The following is a 13,635-nucleotide window of genomic DNA, read 5'->3' on the forward strand; positions in this document are numbered from 1 at the left end:
GATACAATCATTATTATTATTATTGTGAATTCCTTCCGTAATCCTTTCTTAATACAATCATAACGTGATTATAACAAATGACACTTATGGAGAAACAAATTAGAAAATTTCTTTCACCATCTCCATCCATTGCTGAGATACCATACAGAGCATACTGAAGAATTTTTTTGAACAAAGTACCTCATAAGTACATCGTATTAAGCAATGGAGGACTATATTAGGCACATCTACATTAACATATTATTAAATAAACATGTAATCGTAGCTACGATAGTTTTCATTATGATCGCTGATCGAGATCGGCAGTACTAAGAATAGTACACAATTATTATTCTGGCACGTGCAAAAGATATCGGTAGAATCGATATCACGTGGCTACTTGACACGGATGGTTAAATTTTAAGCATCTCTTTAATGTCGACAACTCTGGTGCGTATTTCCGGTTGATTATCCTTCGCCAAGTCGGGCAGGAGTTCCTTCAGCAAGCGCGTTATCTTATCGAGCTGCTCGTCATTGTTCGTCTCGCGCATCTTTCTCGTTAACGAGAGAACGATGTTCAGTGCTTCTTTCCTAATTCTCGTGAACTTTGAGATATCTACAAGGAAGAAAAGAGAGCCATACTTGTATCGATGCACTCCTCTCGTCATAAAAATCTGGAGTACATATACAGGGTGTTTCCTCTAACTGTAGCGCTTAGAATATCTCTGCTTCCTTTGATGATATGAAAAAAGTCAAAGGACGAAAACTGTTCGATTCAAAGAGACTAGTACTCTGGTAAGAAAATTATTTTTTTTAATGTGACCTTTCACAAGATATCAAGGTCATGAACATTGTTTTAAACGAGATGGTATATTTTCCTTAACGAAATGATGTAGCTTGTAAAAAACAAATTCAACCATACAGAATATGTTGACCTTCAAATGACTTTGAACCACACAAATCACGTTTAGGAAAAGAAACTCTATTTATTGTACGTATAACTACAAAGATATACCTTTTTTACAGATGTTCGAAATGATCACCGTTTACTTCCATACACTTTCGATGAATAAACGATTGTTTTACGTTTTTGAGAGATTCCGGAGTAATTGCGGTGCACGCACGCTGAATTCTTTCTCGCGTATCTTCAGGTGTTGTCGGAATATCGCGATAAACTTCATTTTTAGGTGTCCCCAAAGACAAAAATCAAGAGGCGTAAGATCTGGTGATCGAGCCGGCCAAGAAATTCTTCCACCACGTCCAGTCCAGCGATCAGGAAATGATTCGTTGAGTATGTTCCGTGCAAATGAAGTTTATCGCGATATTCCGACAACACCTGAAGATATGCGAGAAAGAATTCAGCGTGCGTGCACCGCAATTACTCCGGAATCTCTCAAAAACGTAAAACAATCGTTTATTCATCGAATTCGAAAGTGTATGGAAGTAAACGGCGATCATTTCGAACATCTGTAAAAAAGGTATATCTTTGTAGTTATACATACAATAGAGTTTCTTTTCCTAAACGTGATTTTTGTGGTTCAAAGTCATTTGAAGGTCAACATATTCTGTATGGTTGAATTCGTTTTTTTACAAGCTACATCATTTCGTTAAGGAAAATATACCATCTCGTTTAAAACAATGTTCATGACCTTGATATCTTGTGAAAGGTCACATTAAAAAAAATAATTTTCTTACCAGAGTACTAGTCTCTTTGAATCGAACAATTTTCGTCCTTTGACTTTTTTCATATCATCAAGGCAAGCAGAGATATTCTAAGCGCTACAGTTAGAGGAAACACCCTGTATAGTACATTCAATTACGTTCATATAAACGATTTGTGCTGTACTCACTTATACAATACGATAATATCTTATTGAGGCTATCACATATTTCGCCTAACAATTTCTTGTCCTTCGGAGATGTTTCCGCTTTGCTCAGTTGTAGCAAGACGAGTCTATCCACGAAGAGATTCAATGCCGTCAGAATGGCAACCTGCACGGATCTCGTACTGTTTGGTAGCACCTTTTGACAATGAGTCACGAACTCTATGCAATATTTGTCTGCAAGCAAAAATAAATAATTATGAGAGACGCAGTTGCAAAAAAAGGCATTATATTTTGGTCTCTTTTGCTAAATTGTAATGGAGCTTGTCTGCTTCCTCAACCTTGAGTGTCTTTGGTGGAGGGCCACGCTTTTCCCAGCACTTCGTAAACCGTTTCTTGCAATCTCACGTTGTTTTCTTTCCTCTTCCTATTTTCTTCTACGGTATTCTCCTCGTCGTCATTATTTTTGTCCGACACCTAGACATCAAGTAATTTGTTACGTACACTTTTACCGACATCTCCTCGTGCTTGTCATCGATGCAACTCACTTTAATCAACACTTCCTGTACAATTGCATAGATTTCCGTGAATTTATCAATGTCAAGTTCATGCAAGACCATGGCGAACGCCTGCAACGCGTTTCGACGATATTCCGCGTTCTCTTTCTTACTTTCTCTGTACAGCGTTGTCACAATCGTATCTAACAGCGCAGTGTCCGCGTTTAGAGCTTCCCTGCAACGGAATCCGAATGAAATTGTAAATTCAACGAGTTACTCAACTCCGTAACACGTCGAGATACCAAGTCTACGATGCACGTACTTGCTATTGCAGGCTAGCATAGCGAGCGCGTTCAACAGACGTTCTTTTCCATCCCACGTCCTGCCGCGCAAGCCATCCGTCAGTATTTTTAATAGCGTGTTCCTGGCTTCCCTATCGATACTATCACCCGATTTTAAAGCAATGGTATGAACCGCGTTCGCGGCTTGCACTTTCGTAGTCCATGATGAGGACTCGAGAGCAGTGTGCAAAATATCAGTGATCGCTTGCAGATTTTGCACAATTCCCGCCTCGGTGCCGGGCGTTATTTCGTTCCAGAAATCGGTCCATAATTCGACGGTGGCTTCATTCCCTGTTAAATGTAATAGCGTGTGCAAAGGTACGAAATTACGCCTATCCGCGGCATAAACGCAAACCAATCATAACAATGGTAATACAAACCTGGTACCTTTTCCACGTGCATTGCAAAGAAGGCTAGAGGAATGACTATCTTCTTATAATTCTTCCACTTTTCTTGATTATAATTGTTTATAGATTGTAAAACTTGCCCAATTGCTAATCTTATTGCGTCATCTGTGAATCGGGGTTTGTTTTTAATATTTTGTAAAATTACAAAATTATAAAAATGTTGAAAAGAGGGCTATTTCGAATTTGAAAGTACCTTCGCGTTCCAGATACCACGTGTTCAGAGTATTAAATAATTTCTCTAGACTAGAATCTTTAGCAGAGCCAACTATGTGCCCAATGGTGACCGCGTTATTCTTTCTCACAGCGGCATTGCGATCCAACAAACCATTAAGTAAGGCAGACAGAATCTTAGCTAGACAAGCCAATATGAATGATTAATCCATATGATGAAAACCTTCTACGTAAAATGTAAATTACTAAATTATAACATAAATATTTTATATTTATGTTGCACTTGGGATATTGTAAATTCGATGTCGATATAGTTACCGCTATATGGCTGCAGTTCTGCTTTCAGATGCGTGCTAAGAAGGATTACGAAATGCGAGCATGCAATTTTCGTGCCAAATCCTATGCTGCATTTGATCAAGTCTATCACTTTCGGCATTAAAGCTTTCAATACGTCCGCATCGATATATTGGATACACTGGAAAGAAAGAAGGTATTAAAAGAACGAACCATTTTTTCGGTATCGATTGCGAAGGAAGATCGCGATGGACGTACCTTTGTTATCGTATCCGAAGCGTAATGACCTTTGGCAACGTTAGCTCTAATATTATCGATAGCTTCCTGCGTCTCGGTAGTCGCCCCGCATACGTTACTCAAGTATGAGAGTTTGGGATTCTCCGATTCGCCTATCGTCTCGAGTAACGACGGTATCAAGTTAACAAGCGACGGTTTCAACAGTACACCCGCCGTGGACACGAGCTGCGACACCGTCTGCAACGATATAGCTCTCACCGTGTCCACGGTGTTGGTGATGCCGATGTCTAGCAGCACCGGCAGTATCGCTTGGATAACTTCTCTTCCCGCGTTGCCGTGCGACGAGTCGCAGTGACGTATGCAAACCTAGAATTTAAAACGCAACGTTACAAGTTTTATCATTAAATTAGAGTTACAGAATAGGCGAGAAAGAGCATCTTCGTCTCACCTTGCTGAGTATCTTAGCGGTGTTGGTCGCGGCTAGCCGCGTGCCCTCGTGAATGTCGTCCATCACGCGGAACAGTTTCTTCCACAGTTCCGGGCCGCATTCGGCGAAATTGAATTGTACGTTTGTCCTTAAAAGATCTGCGAGAGCATTACAACAACCGATACGCACCCTCCATTCGTTATTCGTTAGGTTATCAGTTACATCAGTCAATATTTCTTTATGATACTGTTCGATCTATGGTAATGTACAAGAAAAAAAAAATATTTTTATTCGCTTACTCCATTAGAGAGCACGTTAGAGCACAACGGACATTAATCGATTCTACTAACGGCTTTCGTCGTGGAAGGAACGACGGCACGCCAAATGCTGGCCATGCTCTGCTGGATTCTCGGCGTCGGGTCGAACTGATATCTGTACAACCGCGGTATAATATTCGGCAGATACTTGTTCAGCTCGTCCCGCGCGATCCCGGCGATCGCGGCGAAACCGAACGCCGCACCCTTCTTCGACGTCCAGATCGCGTTGTTATTTGCCAGATGCATGAAGTAATACACAAGCTCAGGCTTCTGCAGTTCCGTCGCGAGGGAGCAGATCTCTCGGTACGTCGACAGATTGCCTCTGTAAAGTTGCATTGCTCCCTCAGGTATTTGCTATTCTTAAGGGGGTATTCTAGTGTAACATGTCAGAAAAATCGAATTTTTTTTTGGCATATTTTGCAAGTATATGGTATGGAAAATATGTCTGCGAGAAGATTTAGCCCGATTCGCAAAATTAACAAAGTAATAGCACCTAATAGAAAACAACCTCTGGCGCGCGCTCGGCGGTTGGACCGCGCGGCACACAACAGAGCATTGTGTTAGTATTTTAGGTAGGGTCGGAAGATCGTTATTCTTTGAAGGTCGTACATTTGAATTGGAGCCTTTGTATAGTACAGGTTATATAGTACAATGAATCCCTAAATTCATTGATTCGGACTTTTGCTCCAAAACATCTCCATGCTGGCGTGAAAGTTGTTGAAATAGCAACATTCTTGGCAGTTATAATTTTCAATAAAGGATTTATGCCAATTTTCAAACTTATGAACGTGATGGGAGTTAGTATTGGTCAGCAAGCGGTGATGTACGCAAACTCCCGGAACGAAGCTCGTATCACCCGCTCGGAGCGGCGCTCCACTAACTTCTCTCGAGATCAGAGAATGAATCGCAGGGAAGAGAGATCAGCTCTGCAGGACTTCTACGAACAAGAGGAATGTCCCCTGTATGGCCCTGGACTAGCCGATTGATCGTGAGTAACATTATCTCTATGTAATCAGTATGAAAAACTTTAAACGTGTTTTTCTCGAAACCATGTTTTTCAAATTGGTTCCCATGATATCTCAAAACCAGTTAATCAATTGACTCAGGCTTTTGCACACATCTTCAGTATATGTGTGGCTATAGCCCCTACCACAATCAAGTCGAAATATTGTTTTTTGGAATTTCTACAGCCCTTCAATGGTGAAAAAAATGGCACAAATCGAAACTTAATTTTCTCAATGAAGTCATGTTTTAAATTTTCAACATTTTTTTTTCATTCTGGTACCTGCTATAGCCACACTCATACTAATTAAGAATCTCTTTGGTTTTTTTGTTTCAGATGAGCAGAACAGCTGAAATCATGGGAACCATGGACCAACTTTTTTTTTTCATGTTCTTATTTAATATCATGTGCAGCGCTTATTTATAGTTATCGTCTAATACAAAAATTTGGAAACATACACCAAATATGTATGAATAAGCAGGGAAAACCCTGCCTCAAAAAGCCTTATACTTTTGTCAAAAAAAATTCACCAAAATAGCATACAAATTCCGCTTTTACACTAGAATACCCCCTTAAATCTGACGGTCAAGCATCAAGTAATGTGTGTCTTGTATGACGTGATCTTACCCAGATGGACTCTTCCCCAGTTGTCCCTCCTCGAACAATTTGGTGTCAGCAGTGACTTGCTGCACCGTTCTGCGGCCCTGCGTGAACTGATCCAATATATTGGACACTAAAGCATCACGCTCTTCCTGCCTGCTGTTAATGTGCACCACACTAAGGCCCTTTGAGGCGACGTCTTGAACCATATCTGTTACGAAACAAGTCAATCGATCGTTAGATCTTCTCTGAAAGTCAGTGAAATTCAGTAATACGACCAATGATTCTTACCGCTATCATCCGAAAGAAAATCTATGAACGCATGGTGAATCGTGGCCAACCTTGCCTTGACGCATTCTCGTTGAACGTTGTGCTTCAGAAGCGCGAACAGCCACACGCACACTGCCTTTGGGAAACACACACGTTGCCGATTGATAAAGCAAGAAGCACTGCGCAGTTTTCAAACGCGCGTTATATAAATACCTGTCGCAAGTTTGGATGAGGCACTTGATACACTTTGAATAGTTCGCCCAACACGTGTACTAATAATTCATCGCTCTCCTTGGTGTACGAAACGACGTGTTCAGCGGGTAAAGTCGTCCAAGCATCCCTCGCTTCCGGGGAGGCCTGCCCTTGAACGCAACAAACCAAAGCTTCTCCCAAAATTAAGTGAATCTCGATGTCCTTCGTCTGTCAAGAAACCAGAAACGGATCTCATTATCACGCAATAAGTATATCAATCTTAAGAGGATCCTGGAGTGGCCAGTGAACTCCGTCGCGGCGTCTGAATTACCGGCGGAATCGATGATTTTCCTGTATTTTCTTTTTATTGAATTCACAGAATGAAAAATCCTTTTCCACGATGAAAGTACACACGATAATGTAATGTGAAAGGCAGGACTTAACTTTCCAAACGGAAAAAAATCACAATTTTTGATTCAGCCACGATTTCACAGGCATACGTAGGCACGAAATGATCGCGAATCTTTCTGCACTAATTACTTTTACATTAGGCTTCTAAACTCATTTCTAAAAGCTTCCCCATATTCTTTCATTTTGTTCCGTCCTCGCGATTATCGAATTTTGGCCACACAAACTGCAAAACATTTATATTAAGAACATTAATGTACGAGGTGACGTCACAATAAGCCGATAATAAAACTGTAAATTTTTTTTGTCGTTTTTAACATAAAGTCGAGTTTCGCTCGGTATATTTCTTTGTTTACTTTAATCGTGGAGAAGGATTTTTCATTCTATAAAATCATTAAAGAGTAATTAGTACAGTAAGATCGACCAATTCCGCCGGTAATACAGACGACTCCAGGTCCCCTTAATCAGATGTAAAAAGATTGACTTGCGCACCTCTTTAACCGTTGTTAGAATTTTATTCGCGATATCCGCGGTATGCGGGAAAGACTCGCCGACGCACAAGTATCCCAACGAGAGCGCAGCGTTCTCCTTCATCTAAGAAAAACCGTAAGAATGAATTCTGATTCTTCTCACTGTACATACACTGTATAATTAACGAAAGGTGTGTTTCGAAGCAAACCTTCACGCTCAACTTGACATTGGACAATATAGAAAAGAGTGTTTCGACTATCGCTTTCTTGTTGAATTTATTGTCGCCTTCTGAAGGTACAGGCAGAGAGCACGTCTTTCCTAAGAGACCGATAGCTTGGATGGCAGCGTCCATTAGTAGTGTCGCACTGTCGTGAAGATACGTACCTGTAAAACGATACATAGTACGATATATCGAATGCAGCAAGCGAATTTCTAGTTTATATTACGTGCGCGGGCATTACATATGGTTTTCACGATATCGTGATAAGTCGTCCAATCGTACAAATCCTCCTTATTTCCGTTCCGTTGTTGCGTCAAGTTCCTCTCCATCATGCACGTCAGTGCCACCAGTGCGCCGTGTTGCGCTTCTAAATTCTTCCTGCCCATAATGTCCGTGACGCTAGAAACGTGTTTCTCGAACTCGCTCCTCGGGAAGTAGCCAGTGATAGCGGCGTACGCCTTCGCGGCTAACTGCCGTACATCCAGCTTGGTGGAAGTGAGCAAGGTGCGGAGCCACGGCAACTCCTTTTCATATTCTTTCGTTACGTAGTGCGGAACGGATCCGAGTACTTCCAGCAACGCGTTCAAGGAAATTTGATCTGACAATTAAAAATGAAATTAACCAACTGGGGATAAGATTTCGCGCGATCATTATAATAATAATTTCTCACCTGCAGAGGAATGACACAGGAGCAAAATTATATTGAGGTAGCTATTTAATATCTCCGGTTGGCTCTTGTAAGTATTCTCCAAGTAACGTCCAATCAAGGGAGTATATTCAGACGGATGTTGCAGTGGTTCATTACGCGCGGGAATATTAGCGCTTCTGGCGAGGCAAACGCGAAAGTAGGTAATGATCTGTAAGAATAGGAAAACCGTTAGACGTTTCTTTCGCGACATCATTTATAGGTCCAGTCTCGATCGCGCGGATAACCCACCTCGGAAAACGTCTTAACGCTGTACGGGAGTACGTCTTTGTCTGTATTACGACCGCTGGCCGCGGCGGGTATCCTCGATTGCATTTTCGAATAAACGTAGCTTACTAGCTTCGCAAATTCGGGCAGCAATACCTTGTTGTCGATCTGTTGGTCATCCTCGTTTTTGTGCGCAACGCCGTACAGCGCTTTCGTAGCCTCCGTACTTATCTCGTGTTTATTGTCACCACACGCTAATAACAAGAGATACCGAGATGGAGCGTCATCAGGCGGAAACACGGTCGCGGCATAGTGCATTGCCACGAATCTATTCGCAGAGGTAAACAGCAAAGAGCACAATACGCAATTAGAACGCGTACATAAGATTAACATAATGCGGCTCGATTGCAGATTGCATTTCATACTCGATACATGCCTCACGCTGGATTCCGGCGATTCAATGTGCACCGACAGGAGAGCATTCATTAGAGCTATGTTGTTTTCGTCCTCTCTGTTTAGCACGAACGCGGATGTTATACAAATCAATGCGTCCCTCACGGTCCGCCGTAACTCGCCATCCGTCTTAAATGTTGGAAAAATATTTCATGCAAATGTAACGATCACGAATCAGTTTGAATACAACTGCGTTTCACAAACAGATACTCACAGACACAAGCGTATCGAACAAGTTGTGCAGTAAAGTCAAATCCTTGTTTATCAGAGACGGTATTCTTTGACCTAGTTGCCCAATAACGGTATACGCCATCGGTTTAAGCGCATCTTCGCCCTCGGAGATCAGTTTTACCATACCGTCCAAGATTACTGCGGCAACTCGAGACAACGGTACAAGATTGCAGCTGAAAAGTTTACGATCTCAAATGAAATTCGTTATAATATAAACAAGAAAGGAAAAATTAAAAATTTATTCGATAATTAATAATAAAAAACGACAATGAGAGAAATTACTGTTGGACAATATTGGATGTGAACTGCAGCGCTAATGACTTCAACTTTGCGTTCGTATTTTTTCCGTAAAGTGAATTAAACACAACCTGAAAGAAATCCCAATTTTATTATTATTATATTTTCAATTTTATAATTTTATAATATAATCATAAAACGTTGATACTTGTCTGAAATGAATTTTGCGTACCTGTATGCAAGGCGTTATGATAAAACCGGCTTTAGTCACGCGACAAAGGTAATGCAAGAGCTTGAGACGGATGCGAGTGCTCGCCGGAAGCCGCTTCACCTCGGATTTCTCCTCCTTCTGCATGCCGGACGCATCGGTGCCCAGGAATAACGTGTAAAGCGGAGCTGCCAGTTGCATCGATGACCAATCAAGCGTGCTAAACAAGCATGATGCATATTATAGCCCGAATCTATACAATAATCCTGAAATTATCGAGTTTTCGACAATTCTCATTTCTACCGTACCCAACTATCTTCTTCAATTCCACATCGGCCAGAGTAGTAATGCTGAATCTAGTGTCCGCAACTGCCACGATCAGGTGTACCAGAATATCCGGCTCGGGGAAAAATCCGCCGGCAAGGAACCTGACAATGCCCAGTTTAGTCTGCTCGAGTTGCTCTGCCGTTGGCGGATTGTCGCCTATTACTCTCTTGAACGCGTATTCGCTTAAACCCGGCGGCACGGTGAACTGGGACCAGTCGATAGACTGACCCGATTGCTGATTCTCCGTTTGCCCTATGGATCTGATAATATCGCAATGAGCAAGTATTGAAAGTATTGGTACGAAGATTGTGCGGCACATGTCTCACCCGTATGGCAACAGCAACACGTCGAGCATAAAATTTAGGAGCTGCTTCGCCACGTAAGGTTTGTCATGCAGTCCTAAGAGAGACGCTCGTTTCTCGGGATCCGCTGGTATATTGATATGTCCCAATGCTGGCATTATGATCAGCAGCAGGCTGAAACATATCGCCACGTACTGTATTGCAGCCCAATATTTTATATGAAAACTTAAAAGGAAATCACATTTTTTAAACTGAAAACTCTTATTTCTCGACATAATTCATATTTACAAAAATAGCAAACCTGTCTTGATGAGACAACGGTTTCCCTTCGATGGCGTTTAATACACTCGGAACTAATTCCGCTTGTTTGCTCATTTCCATTCGAGGGTACCCTAGCTTTATGTATATTATTGTAAAATTCTGCAATTACATAAATATACGTTACAGCACTTTTTCTCGCACTTTTTATAGATTATAATATTTGATTCAACAGACAACATACAATCACAAATGAACTGGCAGATGGATCCTGATATTGCAGGAGCAACGCCTCGACAGGCAGCTGTACTTGTGGCCTACTTTTTATTCTCTTATTTATATGAACCAGCAGCTCCATCACCTTCTTCCTGACACCTTCCTGGCTGCTAGATAACTTGAGCAACACAGGAGGCAAGAATTTACATACCGCTGCCTGTAACTGCTCATCTGTCTCTGCAGAACCCAAGCGAAGAAACACTCGCTCAAGCAAAACTAAATGGAACACAAGAAAAGTAACATGTGTGATTAATATTATGTTATCAATTTCTTTTATTTACAAATATAAGAAAAACTGTAATGTTGTAAAAAGACATATATGTTCATCAAACTTTTTATATATATATATATATGCATGTATGTGATTTAATCGTCAGGTATAAAGCCATCGTAAAAAACATTGATAAGCTGTTAAGTCGGAGCAATGTCTATTTTACATGCCGCGATACCGAGATTTGACAGTTGTGAACACGTGTTGAGAACGGCACAGCGAGATAAGCCGAACGAGAGAGGGATATCGGAAAAGCATCAATTCGCACGCGATTTCGGCACAAAACGATAACATTTGAAACCGTTTCTCCGCCGAGCAGCATGACAATTGATTTTGCTCCTGGCATCGCAGATCGCTCGAATCAACGCTGTTCGCGTTCGCGACATCCATGACGGATATCGACGGGTAGCGCGACGTGTAATTTACGACGCGATTATCAGCATCGCGACAGTGCTCCGCTGCACGCGGCACAAACGGTTCTTTTCTCGGAGAATACTTACTCAGCTCATCCGTAGCCGCTGCCATTTTGAAAAAGCCTATAAGAGAAAGCGAATGCGCTTATCCGATTCCCGAGAGTTACCCGTGAAATTACGCGCAGAGTGCAGCGACGCCGTAACGCAGCGAGAGCCCGACGTTAAGGTCGTCAGACTGCGTGTTTCAACGTCGATGTAACCTCGCGCGTCAATTACCGTGTAATATAAAATCGTACGTTGCGTGTTCGCACCCTTTTTGCAGCGACTTCGACGTCGTTTTACATGAGGGCGCTAAATTTCGATGAGGTTAGAAAAAAATCCACGAGACGCGATATTTCGCGGCACGATTTTCGGAATGTTCGTGACAATCGTGTCTACGAGTGTCAAAGCATGATGAAATCAAACAACAACGGCGGTTGCGGGCAGATCTTACGTGGGTAGAGTTTAACGGTTGCGACGTAACGAAAAATCTAGTTTGAATAAATAACACTAGAAATTTATGGAATCGGTGCGATTCTTGCGAGTCGCATCTTTTACTCGAATTTTATGTTCGATATAGTGAAAAGAGCTTTCGAAGAAACAGAATTTTAATCGATTTTATTGAAATTTGCAGCATTTTTGCGAGTTGCAAAACTTTGCGTCATCGAATCTTTTCTCGTTGCTAGATACCGCGTCGAGGTTAGAACCTCTGTTGCAATCGACTGCTGCTATCATAATGCGGAAACGATAAGTGACACGGTTCATGTATTGTAGAATTACATAATGCAATTTTTCAGAATATTTAATTGTGAAATTAAAAGCTTTATCTTATCTCGGAGAGTTCAGAAAGCTATCTTTATATTGCTGCAACAATGGAAACACAAAAATTGATAATGTGAATAAAATAGGTCTCCCTATCAGACATGGATCTTAAAATTATACTTTTAAGTTTTTAGCTTGACATTATTGGCAATTATTGGGATTTTTTAAAAATATATTTGGATTAGTCATACATTTATCACTACTGCCTGCACTTTGTACGCTAAAAATATATGGATATATGTACACGTGTGTGAAGTTAGCCCCGCACTTTTTGAATTTCATCTTTTTCTTGATTGTGCTGAATTGTGCTACGTTTGTGCCATATTGTGCCACAAACCGCAGTTCAATATCTCAAACCGTTTTCAAAACAAAATAAACGAAAAATTTGGTAGCCCCGCACTTTTCGAATTTTGAATTTTCATTAATTGTGCTGCATTGTGCTCCGTTTGTGCCATATTGTGCCGCAAACCGCAGTTCAATATCTCAAACCGTTTTCAAAAAAAAATAAACGAAAAATTTGGTAGCCCCGCACTTTTCGAATTTTGAATTTTCATTAATTGTGCTGCATTGTGCTCCGTTTGTGCCATATTGTGCCGCAAACCGCAGTTCAATATCTCAAACCGTTTTCAAAAAAAAATAAACGAAAAATTTGGTAGCCCCGCACTTTTCGAATTTTGAATTTTCATTAATTGTGCTGCATTGTGCTCCGTTTGTGCCATATTGTGCCGCAAACCGCAGTTCAATATCTCAAACCGTTTTCAAAAAAAAATAAACGAAAAATTTGGTAGCCCCGCACTTTTCGAATTTTGAATTTTCATTAATTGTGCTGCATTGTGCTCCGTTTGTGCTGTATTGTGCCGCAAACCGCAGTTCAATATCTCAAACCGTTTTCAAAAAAAAATAAACGAAAAATTTGGTAGCCCCGCACTTTTCGAATTTTGAATGTTCATTAATTGTACTGCATTGTGCTCCGTTTGTGCTGTATTGTGCCACAAACCGCAGTTCAATATCTCAAACCGTTTTCGAAACAAAAAATAAAATGAAAAATTTGGTAGCCCGCACTTTCTCGCGATTAAGCTCAAATTTTTTTTTCAAATTGGCGTTGACTTGTGCCGTGTTGTGCCGTTGGAAAAATTTGAATATTTCATTCCGTTTCGATAAAAAAAATTCATAAAGATAGATTAAAAAAACATAAAATCACATTGCAAGGCAAATATATAATTTCTGC

General features: G+C 41.0%; 2 protein-coding genes across 3 annotated transcripts in view; one reads left to right on the plus strand and one right to left on the minus strand.

Annotated features, from left to right (window-relative positions):
* LOC105282713 (proteasome adapter and scaffold protein ECM29) lies at window positions 1-11,658 on the minus strand. 2 transcript variants are annotated; one of them, XM_011344933.2, is made up of 28 exons: window positions 11,634-11,658; window positions 10,831-11,078; window positions 10,630-10,748; window positions 10,353-10,502; window positions 10,008-10,286; window positions 9,724-9,919; window positions 9,537-9,622; window positions 9,238-9,427; window positions 9,007-9,152; window positions 8,595-8,898; window positions 8,328-8,514; window positions 7,899-8,255; window positions 7,646-7,821; window positions 7,459-7,560; window positions 6,580-6,786; window positions 6,388-6,502; window positions 6,124-6,307; window positions 4,527-4,815; window positions 4,198-4,431; window positions 3,771-4,115; window positions 3,537-3,693; window positions 3,241-3,399; window positions 3,021-3,152; window positions 2,622-2,931; window positions 2,351-2,534; window positions 2,144-2,279; window positions 1,830-2,039; window positions 1-595 (listed from the first exon to the last, which is right to left on the minus strand). In XM_011344933.2, exons 1-28 carry the CDS (start codon window positions 11,656-11,658, stop codon window positions 393-395), a joined length of 5,430 nt encoding a protein of 1,809 aa, XP_011343235.1. In that variant the 3' UTR covers window positions 1-392. The 2 variants fall into 2 exon arrangements, with proteins under 2 accessions (XP_011343235.1, XP_011343237.1); XM_011344935.2 differs by having other exon boundaries at window positions 8,595-8,824; window positions 8,951-9,152.
* Window positions 11,314-13,635, plus strand: part of LOC105282711 (glycogen debranching enzyme) — a 20,315-nt gene continuing 17,993 nt past the window's right edge. The window contains 1 exon segment of the mRNA XM_011344928.3: window positions 11,314-11,912. Coding sequence (XP_011343230.2) covers window positions 11,889-11,912 — 24 coding nt within the window. The 5' untranslated portion in view covers window positions 11,314-11,888.

This window comes from Ooceraea biroi, chromosome 10, assembly GCF_003672135.1.
Source record: "Ooceraea biroi isolate clonal line C1 chromosome 10, Obir_v5.4, whole genome shotgun sequence".
Classification (NCBI taxonomy): Eukaryota; Metazoa; Arthropoda; class Insecta; order Hymenoptera; family Formicidae; genus Ooceraea; species Ooceraea biroi.

Bases quoted from the DNA above. Each gene is read 5' to 3' on its own strand.
- LOC105282713 (XM_011344933.2), bottom strand. From the start codon at position 11,658: ATGGCAGCGGCTACGGATGAGCTGA. The intron at 9,428-9,536 runs GTAATTTCTCTC...TAAACTTTTCAG, and splicing joins ACATCCAATATTGTCCAACA to CTGCAATCTTGTACCGTTGT. The intron at 4,116-4,197 runs GTGAGACGAAGA...TTTAAATTCTAG, and splicing joins CCGCTAAGATACTCAGCAAG to GTTTGCATACGTCACTGCGA.